Raw genomic sequence first — 25,177 nt, forward strand, 5'->3', positions numbered from 1 at the left:
AGTTATGGCTCTCAGACAAAGCCAGGGTTCCAGGGCCGTGCCTGATCATCCACAATACATCTCATCTCTACCAGAACAGACAGTGAAACACTCTAGAAACAGAGTGGATCCTGAACAACCTCAGAGCAGTAACACAGTCAGCCAGTCAAGCACACCAATCCCAGTCAGCTTCTGTCCCACTGATGGCTCTGTCTCAGGGGAGGAGTTCGACCATGGAGATAGCCCTATTCATCATGATAGCATGGAGGAAGACTCACTGTCTGAATATGATAATGTCAGATCAGAGGAGGAAGAAGAGCAGGACTATGAGGAAGATGAGGAACTGCGTACCGATGCAGATGGGATGACTTACTATGTTCACGGTTGCCCCGAAGATGAGAGCTATTTGGAAGGAATGGACTGTCATGAGGGTGCTGAAAGCATTGATAGACCAAGTACTTCCAGAGAACCAGATGCTGAAGGAAATCCAGGAGATGCCTGGGAATTTTCTGAGAGGTTTTATGAAGTGGAAGGTACAGGGAAGCTGGTCCATAAATGTCCCAAGCCTATTACTGAGTCTACTTTCATTCAGGCTCCCATGGCTGAGGACGAAGAAGATGATGAAGAAGATGCAGAGGAAGTAGAAGAAGAAGATGATGAAGAAGATGCAGAGGAAGTAGAAGATGATGATGATGATGATGATGGTGGTGGAGAAAATGAAACATATTTTGCTTATGAACAAAAAAAGGCAGGAGGAAGTCAGGATGGAATTATCTGCAAAGGGCAATGTGATTTGCGAGAGGACAGTAAAAACCCTCATGAGGGATTAAATTATGTTAAAGGAATGAGTCGAGGAGAAGAGGATTTAAGTAATTATTACAGAGTGGATAAAAACATCCCAGAGAAGTGTAAGGGTGATGCCCAGAGGTCGTTTATTGGTCACAGAGAAGGCAATAAAAAGAGCAATGTTGAAGTTAAAGTTGATTATTCAGGAAACTGTGAAGTGGGCAGGGTAGATAAAAACTCAAAACAAGAGTCTATATTCAGAGGGCATCAGATTTATAAGGAGGACAGAAGCAACAGAAACTGCAGACTTAATGATATGACCACACCTGATGGTCCTGAGAATAGAGAAGAATTTAAAAAAAGACATTCATACAAGGATCATGGAAGAGAAAAAAGAGAAGACCGGTGTTTATATGAGGGGAGTGACAGTTCTGAAGACAGTACCCACAGGGGACAGGGGTGTCCTCATAGCTATAGAGCAAAGACCAGGAGGGATAAGGTGCAGTCAGTGGACACGGACAAAGATGTGGATCAGATTGTGAATGAAGTAAGAACAAAAATGAAAGTAGGACCTCAGAGCACTGGGACAGACAGGGGTATAGCCGAGAAGTCATGTAATGAGAGAAGGATTACGGAAAGTTCACAAGTATCAGTGCTTAGATCACACAGAGAAGAAAGCAGATCCAGTGCCCCAAACACACCCAGGCAGCCTCTCAACCCACAGCTGCAGAAAGACCCGGTCGGATCCACTAAAAAAGACTTACTGACGTCCAATCAGAGCCAGGTAACAGTTCAATTAAGTTCAAATGCATGCATGGCTGCAGAGGCTGTTAATATATATTTTTTTTCAGTGTGGAGTACCTTCTGTTTAATTTAAGTGTATATTCAGGAGAGTGATGGATATTTTAATGGCGTAACTCAAAGTTTTACACAATCCTCAGGTAACACAAAGCAGCCCACAGCACTGTACAGTAAATCCACAAGCTGAAACTAACACAGCAGCTAGCAACCGTAACCTCCCTCAGGTAAGAATCTAGGAACAGACAGGGGGTTCCTTTACACCTGTTTTGGAAATACCATCATGCTGAAAAATTTGAAACCTGTGTGCAGCTGCAGCCTAACAGATTTCCTTTACTTTACAGCAAGGAAAGAGAAATCACTCTTTCCCAAGCTTTGTGGATGGTAAGAATTTTTCATTCTTCCATGTAAGCTGAAGTGCTATATGTCCAAAATTGTTCTTAAGTAACTAAGTCACTCAACTTACATAAACTGTATGCAATATATACTGTGATTCTGTGATTGTTAATGAAATAATAGATAGATAGATAGATAGATAGATAGATAGATAGATAGATAGATAGATAGATAGATAGATAGATACGTACATACTGTACATACGTAGATGTACTGAATTGAACCCCAAAGGAAAATTTGGGTCAAAATCTAATTTTAAAGCCAAAACATTTCAAGAAGGAAAAAAAAATATTGTATGTGTTTGGAATTTGTTTTAAAATGCATATTCATATATTTTTCTTATGGCAAAAATAATTACTGAGGTATTAGTGTCTCTTACACAGTCCCAGGCCCATGTGAACCAGAGGACCTCATTGATGGGATCATCTTTGCTGCTAACTACCTCGGGTCCACTCAGCTTCTCTCAGACAGAAACCCGTCCAAGAGTGTGCGCATGATGCAAGCACAGGAAGCTGTGGACAGAGTAAAGGTAGAGTTATAATACGTTTTAATAAAGCTTTAGAATCTTTTGATCCATATCTGGTGAACATTTTCCGTTAATCTTATAAATAAGCATTGCAAATCACAATCCCCCTGTGGCTGTTTCTGGATGTTGTCAGGAATGATGGTTATGAAAAATGTCTACCCTGGCCACAAGATGTAGCTATTATTCTACTGCTGTGTGTTTTAGTGCGTGGATCAAGAGAGCCAGAACCCAGTTGAGGTTGACCTCTTCATTTCAACAAAGGCCATCAAAGTGCTCAATGCTGACACACAGGTTGGCAGTGTTCTAATTCACAATATTAGTAAGAATAATTGTTTCCATTTTCATGAAGGTCTGTCCTTTCTGAGTGATAAGTCAACCAGACTATAAATACACTGTAAGTCAAAACAAGAATTTCAATACTTAACACTTCAGTACAGGCCTGGAATTTCGTCATTTTAGGGGCAAGGCCACTTGGCCTTTTGTGCTGTCAATTTTTTGAGGGCACGAAGGCCAAAAGCCAGGGCACCAAGGCCATAAAATAAAACAATGATTTTAAGTTCACGTCTATAATGAATTTAATTTAAGGACTACTGACTCTTCTGAGGAAGATTGGAATCTCAGTCGAAACTATCAAGCAGGTAAAGAAACATCTCCTACACTATTATGTCTGAAGATAAGAAAATATTGAACACATCTAAACTTATCAATCCATCACTCACTTCAAAAATTGTAAAACTTATTAAACCTATATCCTCCCATAATTTTTGTTCAATTGACACCGAATGTGCAAGAGCATCTTCAGACTGTACTACTACGCAGATTTTTGAGCCTGAAGTACATCAAAATGTTTGACTGTAAATGGAACATATACCGTACTAGCATGCAGGCTACTGATTAACCCATAAGAGCCCAGACCAATTTCTCAATCAAGAAAAATTATTGAGGAAATAAAATGAACTAAATAGACGACAAAGAAAACATTTCTGACCTTTTATTTCTTAGAATAACACTTTCATGTCTCAAGATCTGAAATATTAAATTACAAATTTGCAGAACACTGCAGCACTACACTGTTAACCCGAAAGTTCATTCTATGCAAACAGTTTGAGTAAATACCACTTTTAAAGATTAGTTTTATTGCATTACTTAAACAGTATGAGTATATGAGACAGTCATTGGGTGTACTCATTTTTGTAATTTAAACAAACTTAAACTATCATGTTTTACCTCAGGCCACAGTGCTGCCCTGTTGTGATTGGCTCAAAACTCAAGACAAGTCTGTGCTTGCTTGGCATAATTATTACTGGGGGGTAAATGAATAAAAGTAAATGTTAATGTTGTAATGACGCCAAAAACAATGAGATACAGTGGTGCTTGAAAGTTTGTGAACCCTTTCAAATTGTCTATATTTCTGCATAAATATGACCTAAAACTTCATCAGATTTTCACACAAGTCCTAAAAGTAGATAAAGAGAACCCAGTTAAACAAATGAGACAAAAATATTATACTTGGTCATTTATTTATTGAGGAAAATGATCCAATATTACATATCTGTGAGTGGCAAAAGTATGTGAACCTCTAGGATTAGCAGTTAATTTGAAGGTGAAATTAGTGTCAGATGTTTTCAATCAGTGGGATGACAATCAGGTGTGAGTGGGCACCCTGTTTTATTTAAAGAACAGGGATCTATCAAAGTCTGATCTTCACAACACATGTTTGTGGAAGTGTATCATGGCACGAACAAAGGAGATTTCTGAGGACCTCAGAAAAAGCGTTGTTGATGCTCAACAGGCTGGAAAAGGTTACAAAACCATCACTAAAGAGTTTGGACTCCACCCATCCACAGTCAGACACATTGTGAACAAATGGAGGAAATTCAAGACCACTGTTACCCTCCCCAGGAGTGGTCGAGCAACAAAGATCACTCCAAGAGCAAGGCGTGTAATAGTCGGCGAGGTCACAAAGGACCCCAGGGTAACTTCTGAGCAACTGAAGGCCTCTCTCACATCCTCTCACAGGAAAACACTGCATTCCAGAATAAGAACCTTATCCCATCTGTGAAACATGGTGGTGGTAGTATCATGGTTTGGGTCTGTTTTGCTGCATCTGGGCCAGGACGGCTTGCCATCATTGATGGAACAATGAATTCTGAATTATACCAGCGAATTCTAAAGGAAAATGTCAGGACATCTGTCCATGAACTGAATCTCAAGAGAAGGTGGGTCATGCAGCAAGACAACGACCCTAAGCACACAAGTCGTTCTATCAAAGAATGGTTAAAGAAGAATAAAGTTAATGTTTTGGAATGGCCAAGTCAAAGTCCTGACCTTAATTCAATCGAAATCTTGTGGAAGGACCTGAAGCGAGCAGTTCATGTGAGGAAACCCACCAACATCCCAGAGTTGAAGCTGTTCTGTACAGAGGAAAGGGCTAAAATTCTTCCAAACCGGTGTGCAGGACTGATCAACAGTTACCGGATATGTTTAGTTGCAGTTATTGCTGCACAAGGGGGTCACACCAGATACTGAAAGCAAAGGTTCACATACTTTTGCCACTCACAGATATGTAATATTGGCTCATGTTCCTCAACAAATAAGTGACCAAGTATAATATTTTTGTCTCATTTGTTTAACTGGGTTCTCTTTATCTACTTTTAGGACTTGTGTGAAAATCTGATGATGTTTTAGGTCATATTTATGCAGAAATATAGAAAATTCTAAAGGGTTCACAAATTTTTAAGCACCACTGTAAAATCTCTTGCAATGGTGATCTCGGCAGCAGTTACACTTCGGTTAAACAGCAAAAAGAAACATACAACACTAGTAACAAAACAATGCTAACTGCATAGATTAAAAAAGTGGCTATGAACAGACAACAGCACATATCACGTATCATATTATGGCAGGAACAAGCAGTAGTAACATCCATGACCTTACGCTTAAAGCTCGACAAAGGAAAAACTTGACAGCAAGCTAATGAGCATTTGTTACCGGCTACAGTCAGTACTCGGCACATTAAAAGTGGGTCAGCGTTGTAACGACATAGCGTTACTGTCCAAGCAATGCTTATTTAACGGTAACAAACTTAAGCCCTATATGTTGAAATTCCTCTCTTATTCGTTCGTTAATTTATCACACAGTATTACCTCAGTCAACTTTTTCCCTCCTTCTGTGAAAATTCAACGTCTCAGACGCGGACACAAGTGGGCGGGGGATGTGTTTGATTAAGTCTCCTGGTTGGCTGGTGATAGATTGGTGTCGTTATAGCACGTCGGAGCGGCTCATGCCAGGCTCGAGTCCGATCCACCACTGATGAGAATAAGAATCCAGAATGTCATCAAAAGACGTATTTTTTTCTCAATAGACGCAGGTGATGTTAAAGCCTATTGGCAGTCACGAGGCAGACTACAAAACCGCAGGGCATCAAGGCCACTGTGGCCTTATGGCAGATATTTTTTCCAAGGGCACAAGGCCAAATTGAAAGGGCACAAGGGCCATGGCCCTTGTGGCCCTCGTGAAATTCCTGCCCTGCTTCAGTATATGTGTGGCAGAATAGGAAAACCCATCACACGGTGAAATCTGGACAGTTTTAACTATAGATAACTCTGGCTGTTTCTCTTTTTTCATGGACCTCAATCACAAGTAAAGTTCTAGCATTTTAAAGCTTGTTTACCCCCACAAATCAAAAGACGGAAAAATTTAATTTAAAAGGCCCATCCTTGGGTGCGACACAGGAGCATCACAGACATTTTGCCAGCTGGTATCTGATTACAAACTCAACTGATTAAGCTTATGTCGATTTCATTGTGGCATGAAACGATCCAAAAACTTTATCAAAGTGTGATATTCATGACATGAGGAACGCACACTTAGCAGGCAAGGTTTTATATATCTTTAGAAAGACTGATTGTTTTTGCAGCCACATTTTTTACACTGGTTCCTTCCCCAAGATTGAATTTAAAGAAATAGTCTTGGCAAGATTTAAAAGTAGTTTTGGCTGTTTGCCAAAATTCAACTGCTGGACAGACTTTCCTAGGCCACCATATGCATATAACCAAGATAGTGAAGCAGTACATCAACTTAATTCCTTTATTCTTTAGCAGTTTTTTTAAAATAGCATGTTGGCTGATATTGTGTCTCTTCCGATTCAGGAGACAATGATAGACAATGCTCTTCGGACCATCTCCTACATTGCAGACATTGGGAGCGTGGTAGTCCTGATGGCTCGCAGACGAGTGTCGCAGTCTGCTGCACTCGACTATAATGAAACCAGCCTGAATTCTGCTGAGGGCAGGAAGCAGTACCGAATGATCTGTTACGTCTTTGAGTCTGAAGATGTAAGTCAAGACTGTACCCTGATTGCAAACTGATACTATCATATTGCTTATATACGAGATAAGGTACAAGTTTGTATAGTTTTTTCTTGTATAGATGCTCAAATTATAATTTATGCTCATTTAGGACTACTGCCTCAACACAAGCAGTAATCATTATATTATATTTTATAAGGGCAGATGAACAAACTCATACTATCTGGTCATGAATCAAGTTAAAGCCAAAAATTCTAGGCTTTGTTTTATTATTTTATGTAATTATTACTAATCCGTATAATTTCCATGTGCCTGATTGTAGACTATCTCAGTGCAGCAGGGGCAATGCCCTGAAAAGTGTATGATTATGTAACTGCTCATGACTTCACTTTCATTGCCTGATTTGAGTTGGCTGAGCATGCTACCTCAGTCAAGTATTCTCCTGTCTTCTGAGCCTTCACTCTCCCCCCCCATCTTCAGGCACAACTCATTGCACAGTCCATTGGTCAGGCGTTTAGCATGGCCTACCAAGAATTTCTGAGAGCAAACGGGATCAACCCTAAGGACCTCAGCCAGAAAGACTACAGTGATATTCTTAATTCACAAGAGATGTACAATGATGATCTCATCCACTTTTCAAAATCTGAGAACTGTAAAGAGGTATGGGGAGTCTTGGCATAGCAAAGCTATTCAGACAACATTCTGTGCAAACTAACAGTTACTGTGCTGCATTCTGTTCCGTCCACTCCCTGTTGACCCTGACCTGTTCTTTTTCTTTTGGTAGCTGCTCCTGGAGAAGCAGAAAGGGGAGATTCTTGGGGTTGTGGTAGTAGAGTCTGGCTGGGGGTCTATCCTGCCGACAGTTATCCTGGCTTGCATGCTGAACAGTGGGCCAGCTGCTCGTTCAGGGAAGCTCAACGTGGGTGATCAGATTATGGCTGTCAATGATACAAGTCTGGTGGGCTTGCCCCTCGCCACCTGCCAGGGCATCATCAAGGTTTTTATGCATTGCTATAAATTCATGTTGTGCTTAATTGTTCCTTAAAATTTTATTTACAACCCCGATTCCAAAAACATTGGGACACTTTAACAATAAAGTTTATCAGTTTGAACATGAAATATCTTGTCTTTGTAGTGTATTCAGTTGAATATAGGTTGAAAAGGATATTGATTTTATTGACATTTTACACAGTGTTTCAACTTTTTCGGAATCAGGGTTGTAGCTCATCAAGATACCTGGTGCAAAACTTACAGTGGTGCTTGAAAGTTTGTGAACCCTTTAGAATTTTCTATATTTCTGTATAAATATGACCTAAAACATCATCAGATTTTCACACAAGTCCTAAAAGTAGATAAAGAGAACCCAGTTAAACAAATGAGACAAAAATATTATACTTGGTCATTTATTTATTGAGGAAAATGATCCAATATTACATATATGTGAGTGGCAAAAGTATGTGAACCTCTAGGATTAGCAGTTACTTTGAAGGTGAAATTAGAGTCAGGTGTTTTCCATCAATGGGATGACAATCAGGTGTGAGTGGGCACCCTGTTTTATTTAAAGAACAGGGATCTGTCAAAGTCTGATCTTCACAACACATGTTTGTGGAAGTGTATCATGACACGAACAAAGGAGATTCCTGAGGACCTCAGAAAAAGTGTTGTTGATGCTCATCAGGCTGGAAAAGGTTACAAAACCATCTCTAAAGAGTCTGGACTCCACCAATCCACAGTCAGACAGATTGTGTACAAATGGAGGAAATTCAAGACCATTGTTACCCTCCCCAGGAATGGTCGACCAACAAAGATCACTCCAAGAGCAAGGCGTGTAACAGTCGGCGAGGTCACAAAGGACCCCAGGGTAACTTCTAAGCAACTGAAGGCCTTTCTCACATTGGCTAACGTTAATGTTCATGAGTCCACCATCAGGAGAACACTGAACAACAGTGGTATGCATGGCAGGGTTGCAAGGAGAAAGCCACTGCTCTCCAAAAAGAACATTGCTGCTCGTCTGCAGTTTGCTAAAGATCATGTGGACAAGCCAGAAGGCTATTGGAAAAATGTTTTGTGGACAGATGAGACCAAAATCGAACTTTTTGGTTTAAACGAGAAGCGTTATGTTTGGAGAAAGGAAAACACTGCATTCCAGCATAAGAACCTTATCCCATCTGTGAAACATGGTGGTGGTAGTATCATGGTTTGGGCCTGTTTTGCTGCATCGGGGCCAGGACGGCTTGCCATCATTCGTGGAGCAATGAATTCTGAATTATACCAGCGAATTCTAAAGGAAAATATCAGGACATCTGTCCATGAACTGAATTTCAAGAGAAGGTGGGTCATGCAGCAAGACAACAACCCTAAGCACCCAAGTCGTTCTACCAAAGAATGGTTAAAGAAGAATAAAATTAATGTTTTGGAATGGCCAAGTCAAAGTCCTGACCTTAATCCAATCGAAATGTTGTCACACTGAAAGCAAAGGTTCACATACTTTTGCCACTCACAGATATGTAATATTGGATCATTTTCCTCAATAAATAAATGACCAAGTATAATATTTTTGTCTCGTTTGTTTAACTGGGTTCTCTTTATCTACTTTTAGGACTTGTGTGAAAATCTGATAATGTTTTAGGTCCCATTTATGCAGAAATATAGAAAATTCTAAAGGGTTCACAAACTTTCAAGCACCACTGTACTTACCCTGTTAGAAAGTCAAAGAATTGTGTATGCATTTTAAATTTCTTTATTTGCTGTATTTAGCAATCAAGCCAACACCAGTTTGTGTAGATACCATGCAAATTATATATTTTTTCATATTAATCTCACTTGCTGTTCATACATAAAAGTTAGGATATTTTAATGAAAAAAATAATTAATGAATTCATATAATTCATATAGTGAAGGGTTGGGCAAAATTACAGCATTTAAAAAAAGGTTACAAGTTAGATCGAGATTCAGTGAGTCTAAACACCAGAGCATATGACTTAGATCATTTTCATGCTTATCAATGTGAGCACTGTGCATGTGGGCTGAGTCATTCAGAAAGAGAGCAACCGTATCAGCATAAAAATAATACACCACAGGAAAAAAGGTGATGAGTCAGAATAAGTTTGTACTGATTTGCAATGACCCTTAACTCTAAGGGGCACAAAGGGTGTCAGTAAACTTCCCCCACCACATAACAGAGCCGCAATTTTTCCTTTAATTTGTCACCATTTATAGTTATAATTAGTTGCTTCTGCTTTTACCTGAGCAATATTTGATGCAGTATTTATGCTTTCACTTCAGTGTGATATTTCTGTACTTTTTCCACTGTTTCTGACCATGCTTACAGTTCTGATAACGTGTGTGTGTGAGCACGTGCATGCATTTATATTTATATTTATGTTTATTCCAGGGCTTGAAGAATCAGTTACAGGTAAAGCTAAGTGTGGTAAGCTGTCCTCCTGTGACTACGGTGCTAATAAAGAGACCAGATCTGCAGTATCCTTTAGGCTTCAGTGTACAGAATGGCATAGTGAGTCCACATTAATTGGGGGATATAATAATGTGAGAAGAGCATGATGCTTTGCATGTATAAGTATGTTGATTAAGATTACCAGATGCACATTATGCTGTGTGTACTGGTGTATACGAACTTTCTTTCCAGATCTGTAGTCTGATGCGAGGTGGAATAGCAGAACGTGGAGGAGTGCGTGTGGGTCATAGAATAATTGAAATTAATGGACAGAGTGTAGTCGCCATGGCACATGAGAAAATTGTCCATGCCCTATCGGTGTCCGTCGGAGAGGTCAGTGTGTTCTTTATGATTTAAACTGAAGTTTTATGTCTGCTGCATTACTTGAGACTTACAATGCTTTATGTTTTATTGGCAGATTCATATGAAGACGATGCCAGCTGTAATGTTCAGGCTGCTAACTGGACAGGAAACCCCAATGTACATATAATGGCCGTGCTGGTGCTTGGGATGCTCTGTGATGTTCTACCCTGCTTGTGCAACTCAAAATGTTACATACAGTTTTCAAAAAAAAAAATCTTGAATAAGGATTCTTTGGCTTGTCCCTCTGGAGGAACTTATAAAGGTTTTGTGTAGGACAGAGTGTTTCCCTACCTTTCCAAGTAGGAAACTAAAAACCCTCCAAATAACTTTTTTTCCTTATAAATGTAGTTTTAATCCCTTCTACAATCCGTCCTGTGAACACAGCACCATTGTTGTACTAATATACTAGTTTACTAATTAACCATCAGTACATACAATAGGGAAACTGACATTAGGCTTAATCCTTGTTTGATTGATCATGCTCTTCAATGCACTGTGTGTATGTTTGTGACAGAAACAGACAAGATTAAGAGCAAGCTACTGTATTTTTAATTCGCCTGCTGGGGCAAGGTCTATGTTGGCGTGTTAGACAACATGTTTAGGTCTAACACCGAAATACAACCCCGATTCCAAAAAAGTTGGGACAAAGTACAAATTGTAAATAAAAACAGAATGCAATGATGTGGACGTTTCAAAATTCCATATTTTATTCAGAATAGAACATAGATGACATATCAAATGTTTAAACTGAGAAAATGTATCATTTAAAGAGAAAAATTAGGTGATTTTAAATTTCATGACAACAACACATCTCAAAAAAGTTGGGACAAGGCCATGTTTACCACTGTGAGACATCCCCTTTTCTCTTTACAACAGTCTGTAAACATCTGGGGACTGAGGAGACAAGTTGCTCAAGTTTAGGGATAGGAATGTTAACCCATTCTTGTCTAATGTAGGATTCTAGTTGCTCAACTGTCTTAGGTCTTTTTTGTCGTATCTTCCGTTTTATGATGCGCCAAATGTTTTCTATGGGTGAAAGATCTGGACTGCAGGCTGGCCAGTTCAGTACCCGGACCCTTCTTCTATGCAGCCATGATGCTGTAATTGATGCAGTATGTGGTTTGGCATTGTCATGTTGGAAAATGCAAGGTCTTCCCTGAAAGAGACGTCGTCTGGATGGGAGCACATGTTGCTCTAGAACCTGGATATACCTTTCAGCATTGATGGTGTCTTTCCAGATGTGTAAGCTGCCCATGCCACGCGCACTAATGCAACCCCATACCATCAGAGATGCAGGCTTCTGAACTGAGCGCTGATAACAACTTGGGTCGTCCTTCTCCTCTTTAGTCCGAATGACACGGCGTCCCTGATTTCCATAAAGAACTTCAAATTTTGATTCGTCTGACCACAGAACAGTTTTCCACTTTGCCACAGTCCATTTTAAATGAGCCTTGGCCCAGAGAAGACGTCTGCGCTTCTGGATCCTGTTTAGATACGGCTGCTTCTTTGAACTAATAGAGTTTTAGCTGGCAACGGCGGATGGCACGGTGAATTGTGTTCACAGATAGCGTTCTCTGGAAATATTCCTGAGCCCATTTTGTGATTTCCAATACAGAAGCACGCCTGTATGTGATGCAGTGCCGTCTAAGGGCCCGAAGATCACGGGCACCCAGTATAGTTTTCCAGCCTTGACCCTTACGCACAGAGATTCTTCCAGATTCTCTGAATCTTTTGATGATGATATGCACTGTAGATGATGATATGTTCAAACTCTTTGCAATTTTACACTGTCGAACTCCTTTCTGATATTGCTCCACTATTTGTCGGCACAGAATTAGGGGGATTGGTGATCCTCTTCCCATCTTTACTTCTGAGAGCCATTGCCACGCCAAGATGCTCTTTTTATACCCAGTCATGTTAATGACCTATTGCAAATTGACCTAATGAGTTGCAATTTGGTCCTCCAGCTGTTCCTTTTTTGTACCTTTAACTCACGGGCGATTGCTCTAAGACAACGAGGGAGGTTCAGCCTCCTCTAAAAATGACGAGCATTGTGTAGGATGAATTGCACTAGGCTTATGTTATAGCCGACCTTATAACATTGCTATTTCAGATCCAGAATCATAGAAATATATGTGCTCAACCCAACTACAGTGCGAAATCATTCCGTTATAACTTTCCCCAGTTCGCCTAATGTGTGCATGAGTTTTTCCCCCTCGTGACAGCGCAATGCAGCCCAGCCTCAGTGGACTTCAATGGCATGTGGGAGCTATGCCCTTTTCAATCTCAAAATGCAAGACAATTATTGGACAAATACTGCGAAAACGCCCGCCCACGGACTCCCAGCCTCACAGTGGGAGGGACATGGCAAAGCTTTCCGCGAGGAGACTGGTGATTGGTGAAAGCGGCTGGATATTTTCTTTGATTGACAGCTCGTTTCAAATATAGATAGGCAGCGGTGAATCTCAGTTCAGTCCCATGCGGATTCGCAAGTGGTGTGGTGTATTGTAAGAGATCAGCTTACATTTCGATTTCATTCATTACATACAGTTTCTACCAGCTTTTTTAGTTTGTATATATTTTCATTGTAAATAAAATGTAAATATAGTGTTGTCAAGTTTGCTATCTTGGTTCCAGAAATTTCGTTTATTTGAGTGACTGAACTTGAACTTGAGGGGGCTAGTCAGCTAGCAAGAAAGCTGCGCACAGATGCCAAGCATTGCTGATTTAATTTTGGCGAAGCCATTTGCCAGTCTTCCTTTCGAGGAAAAAATTAAAATTAAAGAGCAGGGTAGACCAACGCCTCAAATTGACTTGGTGAAAAAGGTAGGGAATAATACTCATTCCTTTCAGCTCTCCTGGTACGAGAAAGTGAATTGGCTAACAGCAAGTTCAGTGACGAGGAAAATGTATTGTTGGCCATGCCTCTTGATTAAACCCGGATCCGTGATTTGGTCAAACGTGGGCTTTGATGACCTGCACAATTTCACAAGGGCATATAAAAGACACGAGATCAGCGACCCACATCAACAACAGTAAATAGGCTACTTTAGTAATACGTCATGGATGGACCAAAAATATAGAATCTATTTAAAATGTTTATGCTGAGTATATTATAGTGGAATATATATTTATCTGGATATGAATTAAACACAGCTACAATTTGGAAAACATTTTTAAACAAAAACACAGCCGAGAACACTTCACACTACAGACCTGGATTAAAAGTGACGGGTTATCAAAATTGTCAATAAAACATTTCTCAGTCAAAATAAGTAAAATATAGGGAAAGTGTCATTGAATGAAATGTGTGGCACCCAGCTCTATGTTTGGCTCCCCAAGGTCAGTGCTTGTGCCTATTCCAGAACACTCTGCTGTTACTGCTGAGGTTCCTGACAAAGAGCTGCTTTCAATAATGATCAATTTTTAAACAACATGCCACAATTTTAAAATATAAAATGTTAAAATATACCCCCCCCAACACCACCATCATGTATATTGGACAGTAGGCTAATGGGCCAAAAGAAACTGTTATTTCACAGTTTGTGACCCTGCCAACAATCAGCCAGATCAGAGGCAAGAGTATGGGCAAAATTGATGTGTTTTTTCTTTTAAAATCTGGAAATATCGTAACTGACCAGCCTCCCCTGTTTGAAAGACTGCCAGCCGCCACTGCTTTAACTTTTCCAGCCTCTTATTGCCCCTGTGCCAACTTTTTTGAGATGTGTTGCTGTCATGAAATTTCAAATGAGCCAATATTTGGCATGAAATTTCAAAATGTCTCACTTTCGACATTTGATATGTTGTCTATGTTCTATTGTGAATACAATATCAGTTTTTGAGATTTGTAAATTATTGCATTCCGATTTTATTTACAATTTGTACTTTGTCCCAACTTTTCTGGAATCGGGGTTGTAAAATACGAGACTCTCAGACTAAATTAGGTTCACATGGCTCAACAGGGCCAAAGCAGTTGAATGGATCTTCTGAATGGTAGGCTCCCCCTCTTGTTTTTAACCTTGGGGAAATACAGTGCATGATTGTGTTCCATGCAAGTGAGCTGGAGCTTTATAGAACGTCAACTCACCTCTGTCAGACCTCGTAAACAAATATAGCTCTGGTCATATCAAGTCTACCCTGGTGGTTATAGTTTCCCTGCTCTGCCTTGCATGATTATTTTTTAATATATATTAATATTGGGATTTATTTTTAATGCTGTACATAGTAGACTTGTTTATCAGCTGACATACTTACTAAGAATAGATATCTATGCAGATTCATCAGCTAAACTAGGAATGATGCTATTCATGCTCATATTTATCATTAATGTTTCATACATTTCATAAGCTTTCGGTCATTTGGGAAAGATTACCTGACTTCCAAAGAAAAATACACTTACATTCTCACATTCATGCTCATATTTATCATTAATGTTTCGTCCATTTCATAAGCCTTTGGTTATTTGGGGGAGATCACCTGATTTCCAAAGAAAAATACACTCACATTTATGCTCATATTTATCATTAACGTTTCGTGCATTTCATAAGCTTTCGGTCATTTGGGAAAGATCACCTGACTTCCAAAGAAAAATACACTTACATTCTCACATTCATGCTCATATTTATCATTAACGTTTCGTCCATTTCATAAGCCTTTGGTCATTTGGGGAAGATCACCTAATTTCCAAAGAAAAATACACTCACATTCTCACATTCATGCTCATATTTATCATTAACGTTTTGTGCATTTCATAAGCCCTTGGTTATTTGGGGAAGATCACCTGATTTCCAAAGAAAAAATGCACTCACTTTATTAGGAATACCAGTACATTGGCACGTACATGTAGTTCTCTAGCCAGCCAATCATGTTGCAGCAAAGCAATGAAAAAAAAAACACACACACACACAGGCAGATACAGGTCTAAAGCGTCAGATAATGTTCACATCAAACATTACAGGCATTTAGCAGCCACTCTTATCCAGAGCAGTGTACAATAAGCTTTACCAAATCTGCATGTCTACCGTATGAAGTGAGAGAAAACCCACACAGACACGGGAAGAACATGCAAACTCCACACTGAATGGCCCCTGTCAGCCGTGAGGGTCAAACCTGGCACCTTCTTGCTGTGAGGCGACAGTGCTAACCACTGCACCACACGTAAGTCTCTCGGATGGATGTTAAACATCAGCATGAAGAAAAAGTGTGAGCTTTATGAAGATGTGAAGAAAAAGTATGAAAAAAACCAAACGGTGTGAACAGCAGTTGTGTGTGTGGAAACTCCTTGTTGATAAGAGAGGTCAGAGGAAAATGGCCAGATTGGTTCAAGCTGCCTTGAAGGATAGAATAGTTCATATAATCACTATTTGCAACCATGGTGAACAGAAACACATTGCAGCATGCACAAAACATGAGGTTACATTGGGCCACAACAACAGAAGACTACATCAGGTTCCACTCCTATCATCCAAGAACAGAAATATGAGGCTATCATTGACATAGGCTCACTCAAACTGGACAGTTGGAGATTATTAAAAAAAAAAACAACACCTGGTCTTTTTCCAGTTTTCAACTGTCCTGTTTGAATCTGTGCTTGTGATAGCCTCAGATTCTTGTTCACTGCAAAAAAATATCTTAGCAAGTGAAAATATTTTGAATATCGTTGAAACGATCTAGCATTTCCTATTAGAAGAATACAAGACACCAGTTCTGAGATTATTAAACCTAGTTCTAGATTGCAACCAATTTATTCTAAGATGTCTTATCAAGTAAAAATATCTGTCCATGCAGCAAGATAATTTCACTAGTATTAAGTAATTTTCTCCTCAAATTCAGTTTTCTTTCTTTCTTTTTTTTTTTTTTTTGCAGTGTTCTTGGCTGACAGGCGCAGAACCTGATGTGGTCTTCTGCTGTTGTAGCTCATTCACCTCAAGATTTGATGTGTTGTGTGTTCTGAGATGCTTTTCTTCCCACCATGGTTGGAAGAGAAATTATTTATCTTCTTCTTCTTTCAGTGCTGAGAAATTTCACAGAATCACAGCACAAATTTGAAACTTGTATTTAAATCCAAGTAACTATGATGGAGTACTTGTGTTTGACAAGTGCTCCATCATGGTTACTTACTAGACCTTTGTATTCCTTGTCAAAACTTTACCCATAGGTTGTGGTTCAGACTTATATAATTTAGGAAATCAATTAGTGTAACTGATCATTTTTAAAGGCAACACGGTGCTGTAGTGGTTAGCACTGTTGCCTCACAGCAAGAAGGTCCTGGGTTCGAGCCCAGCGGTCAGCGAAGACCTTTCTGTGCGGAGTTTGCATGTTCTCCCGGTGTCCGTGTGGGTTTCCTCCGGGTGCTCCGGTTTCCCCCACAGTCCAAAGACATGCAGGTTAGGTTAACTGGTGACTCTAAATTGACTGTAGATGTGAATGTGAGTATGAATGGTTGTTTGTCTCTGTGTCAGCCCTGCGATAACCTGGCGACTTGTCCAGGATGTTCCCTGTCTCTAGCCCATAGTCAGCTGGGATAGGCTCCAGCTCGCCTGCGTTCTGTAGAACAGGATAAGCGGCTAACAGATAATGGATGATCATTTTTAAAACCATTCCATTTCAGTGACCAGTCCACCCTGCTGAAAAATCCAGCCACCTGATTAACTACCAAAACACACTCCCCAGGCATTATTAGCATGGCTGCCCACTGGGTATGGTGCTTGAAAGTTTGTGAACCCTTTAGAATTTTCTATATTTCTGCATAAATATGACCTAAAACAACATCAGATTTTCACCCAAGTCCTAAAAGTAGATAAAGAGAACCCAGTTAAACAAAATGAGACAAAAATATTATACTTGGTCATTTATTTATTGAGGAAAATGATCCTCTGTGAGTGGCAAAAGTATGTGAACCTCTAGGATTAGCAGTTAATTTGAAGGTGAAATTAGAGTCAGGTGTTTTCAATCAATGGGATGACAATCAGGTGTGAGTGGGCACCCTGTTTTATTTAAAGAACAGGGATCTATCAAAGTCTGATCTTCACAACACATGTTTGTGGAAGTGTATCATGGCACGAACAAAGGAGATTTCTGAGGACCTCAGAAAAAGTGTTGTTGATGCTTATCAGGCTGGATAAGGTTACAAAACCATCTCTAAAGAGTTTGGACTCCACCAAGCCACAGTCAGACAGATTGTGTACAAATGGAGGAAATTCAAGACCATTGTTACCCTCCCCAGGAGTGGCCAACCAACAAATTTCACTCCAAGAGCAAGGCGTGTAATAGTCAGCAAAGTCACAAAGGACCCCAGGATAACTTCTAAGCAACTGAAGGCCTCTCTCACATTGGCTAATGTTAATGTTCATGAGTCCACCATCAGGAGAACACTGAACAACAATGGTGTGCATGGCAGGGTTGCAAGGAGAAAGCCACTGCTCTCCAAAAAGAACATTGCTACTCGTCTGCAGTTTGCTAAAGATCACGTGGACAAGCCAGAAGGCTATTGGAAAAATGTTTTGTGGACGGATGAGACCAAAATAGAACTTTTTGGTTTAAATGAGAAGCGTTATGTTTGGAGAAAGGAAGACACTGCATTCCAGCATAAGAACCTTATCCCATCTGTGAAACATGGTGGTGGTAATATCATGGACACCTGTCCATGAACTGAATCTCAAGAGAAGGTGGGTCATGCAGCAAGACAATGACCCTAAGCACACAAGTCGTTCTACCAAAGAATGGTTAAAGATGAATAAAGTTAATGTTTTGGAATAGCCAAGTCAAAGTCCTGACCTTAATCCAATCAAAATGTTGTGGAAGGACCTGAAGCGAGCAGTTCATGTGAGGAAACCCACCAACATCCCAGAGTTGAAGCTGTTCTGTACGGAGGAATGGGCTAAAATTCCTCCAAGCCGGTGTGCAGGACTGATCAACAGTTACCGCAAACGTTTACCGTAGTTACAGTTATTGCTGCACAAGAGGGTCACACCAGATACTGAAAGCAAAGGTTCACATACTTTTGCCACTCACAGATATGTAATATTGGATCATTTTCCTCAATAAATAAATGGCCAAGTATAATATTTTTGTCTCATTTGTTTAACTGGGTTCTCTTTATCTACTTTTAGGACTTGTGTGAAAATCTGATGATGTTTTATGTCACATTTATTCAGAAATATAGAAAATTCTAAAGGATTCCCAAACTTTCAAGCACCACTGTATGTGCTCATTGCTCACGTATGTGTGCATGTTTGTGTTCACTGCTTCAGATAGGTTAAAAGCAGAGAGGAATTTCACAAGCGTGTGATGAATAAAGGTGACCTTCTTGTTCTTCTTCTTATTATTATTATTATAATATCCTTCCTGTCAGCTCAAAGCAGTCTGGTCAGTCTCCTCTGATCGCTCTCATCAACAAGCTGTTTCAGACTGCAGACCCTCTGTTCACAGGCCTTTTTTTTTTTGGCCCATTCTGTATAAACTCTAGAAACTGTTGTGTGTGAAAGTGGCAGGAAATCAGCAGTTTCTGAAATACTCAAATCAGCCTTTCTGACACCAACATTCATGCAGTGGTTAAAGTCACAGCGATCACACTTCTTGTGTATTCTGATGTTTGATGTGAACATTAACTGAAGCTCTTGACCTGCATCTGTATCATTTTATACATTGTGCTGTTGCCACATGATCGAATGATTGGATACCTGCATAAACAAGCAGGTGTTCCTATTAAAGTGACCAACAAGTGTATATCATATTCTGACTAGAATATGTTCTAACACCCATGATGTGACACATTGGGCTGATTTAAATTGTGTTATATTATATTGTATTTGAATCTGTGCCTTTGACCCTCCACCTCAAAAAGCCCAAATACCTGTAGTTTTTGGCTACCATGACGCTGGTCTGTAAATTTTATCATGCAGTGCAAAAAATAATAACAACAATAAAGAAGCAACCACTGGTATAGACTGTGTTTAACTGGCCTTGGAAGAGCCTATAAAATTGAATTAAAGCATTTTGTTTCAATACGGTCTCCAATGCTAGACCAATAGAAAGAAATTGTGCAATTTTGCAGGCTGATTGACATGAGCAGTTTTAACATTGGTATAAAAGCTTACTTTGTTTTCATATCCAACAACACAAGTATAGTAGTTTTCTCCTATAAATTCATGTGATACCAAACAAATGATGACGTCGTCTAGTGACAGTGATGCCAATTGAATTAACTCACCACTTGTGTAAAGATGAATTATTATTCCATAAACTACATCTAAAGAATACAGTGCATAGATAAAATAGTCCCCCCGGAGTTATCTATGCCAGTAACCTGTGTGAGATGACTGCACTAGAAAAGATACCAATAGAAGGAATTATCATCCAGCATAAGAGTGGGTTTTGTGCATTAATAATTTGAATCCTCTGTAAACAATGTTTTTCATATATATTTATTTTTCTCAATGCAAACAAATGTATATACATATTTACACTTATACTGTATGTATGTGAACTTACAACAGAAAAAAAAATCTGTTGATATTTGTATTTACAGCAACTCCCAGCAAGAAAATAGGCTTTGTTCTGAAGGATGTGTGATTTTCAAGTATAGGAAATGATGGCCTTGTTGGCTTCAATTGGTTTCTCAAAGCTTCTGTGGAGACATGTAAAGTGCATCATTTTTTTCATCACTGTTCATACATTGAGTTTAATTAATATCAGGAATCACTTGAAGGTTTATATTCATTACAGTGTTTGTTTGATAAGGGTATGGAGACTTACTGTTAAAGTGAAGATCTGCTGTGGTTCTTGGTTCGTTGTTTTTACAGTCACACTTTCTAAACTTATTTCTTCTAGGAAACTTGTGTTGAGGTAACCCTCTGATATTAAGTACATATCATTATCATCATCATCTTCATCCACCCCAACACTGAACGCTGCTCTCATCTTCTCTGGGATCAGGCAATCCAGCAGAATCACAACAATACCAATCACTGCACACAATAAACCTGCAAACCAGAATAGTGTATTATTCACAAGAGATCTGCTTTTCACAATTGTGATTTATAATAGCTTTTATGTCATTAATATACAGTCTGCAACACTCAAATATACCAGAGAGACATGCAGTGAGCGTTAAAATACTATGCATGACACAGGATACATACCAGTAGCTAAAGCTAACCAGAAGGAATGGCTATATTCAGGTTCAAAGGATTCCGTGCCTATAGAGAAGCTGCACTGTGGGATGTTGTATATTGTGGAAAAGGAGGCCAAAGAGAAGAAGATAAAAGCTGCCGTAGTAACCATCATGAAGCCGGCATAGAGGATGACGGGCATTGAGAAGAGGATGTTGGCCACTATCCAGCAGCAAAAAGCTGTCCTGTGGGAACAAGTGAGAGAGACACTATTCTTTACTGTACTTGGCTGCATTTGTTGAATAGGCCTTGCTTCTACATTCTGAAGACGGTTTCACTGATCATGGTGTCTTACCACAGGGTGGCCGAGGCGTATCTGCCTGAGTACTGGTACTGATAGATGAGACTGCAGGGGCTGTTTAGGGTGAACTTCTCAGCAACATACAGGATGGGGTTGGGAAGACCTTTTACCAGGGCATCAGAATAATCATCATCTATGACACCAGCCCATGTGAACATTTCATTGTAGTCTATGGTCTCGTTGAACTGTACTACCGGATCTCCTACAGGGACAGAAATAAATATCAGATATAGGCTATGAAGCCTTCTCTGACCTGACCAAACTTAAATAATTTGCTTAAGTTTTAAACAATTCTTCTTTTCCAAACATCTAACCTAATTTATTGAAATATATGTATGAAAAAGCAAACCAATTTCTGGTTAACTAACCTCTGAGCGTGATGTTAATTCCATACAGGCCCACATGTAGACCCACCTCAGCATTCACCACGACATTACTGAATGATTTATAAGTAGTGTTGGCCTTCAACCTTCCTTCAGCCCAGTCTGAAGTGAAGTTTAGAGCTGTAATAGGAAGGAAGAACTCATTCTCAGTGCATCAGTGCATGTATATATAGTTATGATTTTATATATATATATATATATATATATATATATATATATATATATATATATATATATATTCTATCCACATTCACTGGATATGAGCGATAGCACACTCTGATTGGCTACTCTACTCTACTACTAGGATATCAGCTCATATACCTTGAGTAGAAAAAACAAAATGGCGGAGCGTGTTGCTGAACCAACCGAGGATGAAATAAAAACTCTTCTTGAAAATAAAACCGCTAAAAAATACAAAAAAAGCAACAAAATATGGAATACAAGTATTTGATGGTAAGAACGCATCTTTTTTATTTTTCAAGAATTATTATTATCGCATTTTTCATAAATTCGACTGTCATTTCACCGGTTTGTTTACATTCTAAGCAGAAATGATTTTGTCAGTCGTTTTGTCTAAAGTTTTTATTTATCGAATTTGCAAAAAAAAGTTCTGTTTATCAAAATCTAGTGAATGTGTATATAATAAAGCAGTAGCAGTTATTCTACTCAGTCTCATCATACATGGCTTATTGCCAACTCGGCTATCAGCTCATATATATATATATATATATATATATATATATATATATATATATATATATATATCATCTCATTATCTCACTGCTTTATCCTGTTCTACAGGGTCGCAGGCAAGCTGGAGCCTATCCCAGCTGACTACGGGCGAAAGGCAGGGTACACCCTGGACAAGTCGCCAGATCATCACAGGGCTGACACATAGACACAGACAACCATTCACACTCACATTCACACCTACGGTCAATTTAGAGCCACCAATTAGCCTAACCTGCATGTCTTTGGGGGAAACCAGAGCACCCGGAGGAAACCCATGCGGACATGGGGAGAACATGCAAACTCCACACAGAAAGGCCCTCATTGGCCACTGGGCTCAAACCCAGGACCTTCTTGTTGCGAGGCGACTGTGCCACCCATATTTGACTGTTTTATTCTATAAGGGATTTTTATCGCACACTAAAACAGCATGAGAAAAAAAAGAACCGAGGCGTATGTTAAAAAAATAAATAATAATAAAAAACTGGCAAACTTTACAAAAGCATCTCAAGAAGTAATGTGGATGTGATTGGATCTTTAATGCATGACATTAGGATGTACTGTAGTAGGTTATTTCCTATGGCAATAAAGTTTATCATATTATCAACACCTATTCCCTTTTTCAAATAGGGTGAACAAGACATTCCTTGAATGTTTATTTATTAAAAAAAAAAGTTAGGCTATAAAATACTCACCGACTATAACCACTCCTATGAATAAGCTTATAATTATTCTGAATGTCCAAAGAATCCTCTGAAAGAAGGAAAAAAAACATTTCTGTAATGCTAGTATACAATCAGTCAGCTAATACACTACCGTTCAAAAGTTTGGGGTCACCCAGACAATTTTGTGTTTTCCATGAAAAGTCACACTTTTATTTACCACCATAAGTTGTAAAATGAATAGAAAATCTAGTCAAGACATTTTTCTGGCCATTTAATCGAGCCCACAAATGTGATGCTCCAGAAACTCAATCTGCTGAAAGGAAGGTCAGTTTTATAGCTTCTCTAAAGAGCTCAACTGTTTTCAGCTGTGCTAACATGATTGTACAAGGGTTTTCTAATCATCCATTAGCCTTCTGAGGCAATGAGCAAACACATTGTACCATTAGAACACTGGAGTGAGAGTTGCTGGAAATGGGCCTCTATACACCTATGGAGATATTGCACCAAAAACCAGCAGCTAGAATAGTCATTTACCACATTAGCAATGGATACACTGTAAAAAAAATCCGTTGTTTTTACGGAAAAATACTGGCAGCTGTGGTTGCCAGAATAATCCTGTTAAAAATACAGTGAAATGTAAACAACATTACAGAATAACTTGTACATTTCACTGGGATTCCATGTACAATTAATGATAACTAAATGTAAATTTTACAGGTATTCAATGTACAGTAATCAATACATAACTGTTAATTTTACGGATATTCATTGTACAATAAAAAAGCATCTAGGAATGAATTGCGAGTGTTCTCGATTATTGGTTTTTGTGGCTCCAAAATGATGGTTACAAGCAATGATCTACTAGACAGATATTTTATTTGATTTAGAGTTTTACGAAATGTGCCGGAGAGCCTCTACTGACATTTTTTTTTTATTTTTTTAACAGGGCAATGGTGTAATTTTAACTATCACATTCTGTTTTAGTATTACAGTTTGTCTGTGTTTAAACTACAACAATTTGTAAATTCTACAAAAAAAAAAAGATCAATTCAACATATTGTTACTGTTAAATTAACAGTGGTATTTGGTTAGGAGTTTTACAGTATATTGATGTAAATTACACACTGCTTCATTGTTTTTGTATTTACAGTTTTTTTTATGTCATGATTTTACATAAATTCACTGTTAATTCTACGGACATTTTTTTACAGTGTAGAGTGGATTTCTGATTAGTTTAAAGTGATCTTCATTGAAAAGAACAGTGCTTTTCTTTCTAAAATAAGGACATTTCAAAGTGATCCCAAACTTTTGAACGGTAGTGTATATAAAAAATATTTCATTTACTGACAGCAAGATTTTGTTGTTGATTTTTTTTTTTGTTGTTGTTGCTGGGCTGCTGTGTGTGAGTGCCCTCACCGAGCGGCCGCGGATCCCGGGCACAATGAGCAGCAGGAGGACAAGCAGCGTCAGGAAGACCAGGATGATAGCGAGCAGGCTGCCGCTGAATATGAACGAGGTTCTTTGTAGCGGGTAGAATGGGTAAATGTCATCGTAGAAAGTCATCTTCCCTCCGAATCCGTGCGCTAAGGCTGAAACACACCGCGCCACAGTGAGGACATGGAGCTCAGTTACCGGCAGATGGTCAGATAAGAGGCTGCTTTCACTGGAGCGCATCTCTCATTTAACTAATGACTTCATCACAAGCATATCTTACAAAGCCTCTTGTAGAGACAATTTCTGCATTTGTTTCTTTATTTATTACATAGGCTGGGTTTTTTTTCAAATGTGCCAAATCTCTGCAAATTCGCATTATTATCATTATTATTATTATAGGCCTAATTATAGGTAAACTGATCTCAACTCTGCCGTGATGCATATTTCAACCAAGTCATAGCCTGTTGTATAAATGGACTTATTGTGGCTTACCTGCGAGCACGAAAAACAGCGCAAAGTGTGCACTAAAAGTGCAGGAGAGTCGCAGTCCAGGGGGAATTGTCTTTCCACGGCGGTGAGCATCTTTTATATCCTCACGCGTCATGGGATTCGACCTAATTTGCATGGATTGTAGACTTAGTTCAAAAATGAAGGTGTGAACCAGTAATGACCATCCCTTTTCTGATAAGTCTGGCACTTTGTTTCAGACAAACGAACTGTGTAGCTGCGTTCACACACACACACACACACACACACTGCGCTTTTTTTGGTTTGCTTGCGCTCAGGTGTCACAGCTCAGTCGCTCCCAGGATCCAGTGCCTCCGTCAGTCCTGCCTATAATGCGCAGGGTGTTAACAGGAAAACCAACTCCTTCTTAGTTT

At 39.2% G+C, this 25,177-nt stretch overlaps 2 protein-coding genes across 2 annotated transcripts; one reads left to right on the forward strand and one right to left on the reverse strand.

Annotated features, from left to right (window-relative positions):
* Nucleotides 1-4: 4 nt before the first annotated feature.
* Nucleotides 5-10,739, forward strand: apba2a (amyloid beta (A4) precursor protein-binding, family A, member 2a). The gene is made up of 11 exons (XM_060909292.1): nucleotides 5-1,549; nucleotides 1,707-1,790; nucleotides 1,908-1,947; nucleotides 2,343-2,488; nucleotides 2,690-2,776; nucleotides 6,637-6,822; nucleotides 7,276-7,455; nucleotides 7,580-7,792; nucleotides 10,190-10,309; nucleotides 10,442-10,582; nucleotides 10,668-10,739. The coding sequence occupies exons 1-11, from the start codon at nucleotides 5-7 to the stop codon at nucleotides 10,737-10,739; spliced, it is 2,814 nt and encodes a 937-aa protein (XP_060765275.1).
* A 2,828-nt stretch (nucleotides 10,740-13,567) lies between these two features.
* Nucleotides 13,568-24,921, reverse strand: duox2 (dual oxidase 2). Its single transcript, XM_060903307.1, has 8 exons — nucleotides 24,789-24,921; nucleotides 24,279-24,451; nucleotides 22,893-22,950; nucleotides 21,454-21,588; nucleotides 21,080-21,287; nucleotides 20,755-20,969; nucleotides 20,369-20,595; nucleotides 13,568-13,588 (listed from the first exon to the last, which is right to left on the reverse strand). The coding sequence occupies exons 1-8, from the start codon at nucleotides 24,919-24,921 to the stop codon at nucleotides 13,568-13,570; spliced, it is 1,170 nt and encodes a 389-aa protein (XP_060759290.1).
* Between the last annotated feature and the right edge of the window lie 256 nt (nucleotides 24,922-25,177).

Source organism: Neoarius graeffei, chromosome 2 (genome assembly GCF_027579695.1).
Source record: "Neoarius graeffei isolate fNeoGra1 chromosome 2, fNeoGra1.pri, whole genome shotgun sequence".
Classification (NCBI taxonomy): Eukaryota; Metazoa; Chordata; class Actinopteri; order Siluriformes; family Ariidae; genus Neoarius; species Neoarius graeffei.

Coding starts and splice junctions, on each gene's coding strand:
- duox2 (XM_060903307.1), bottom strand. CDS start 24,921: ATGCAAATTAGGTCGAATCCCATGACGCGTGAGGATATAAAAGATGCT. Junction 21,589..22,892: donor CATAGGAGTGGTTATAGTCG/GTGAGTATTTTA, acceptor TTCCTATTACAG/CTCTAAACTTCACTTCAGAC. Junction 20,596..20,754: donor CTGGTTAGCTTTAGCTACTG/GTATGTATCCTG, acceptor TCTGGTTTGCAG/GTTTATTGTGTGCAGTGATT.
- apba2a (XM_060909292.1), top strand. CDS start 5: ATGGCTCTCAGACAAAGCCAGGGTTCCAGGGCCGTGCCTGATCATCCA. Junction 1,791..1,907: donor GCAACCGTAACCTCCCTCAG/GTAAGAATCTAG, acceptor TTTACTTTACAG/CAAGGAAAGAGAAATCACTC. Junction 10,310..10,441: donor TCAGTGTACAGAATGGCATA/GTGAGTCCACAT, acceptor CTTTCTTTCCAG/ATCTGTAGTCTGATGCGAGG.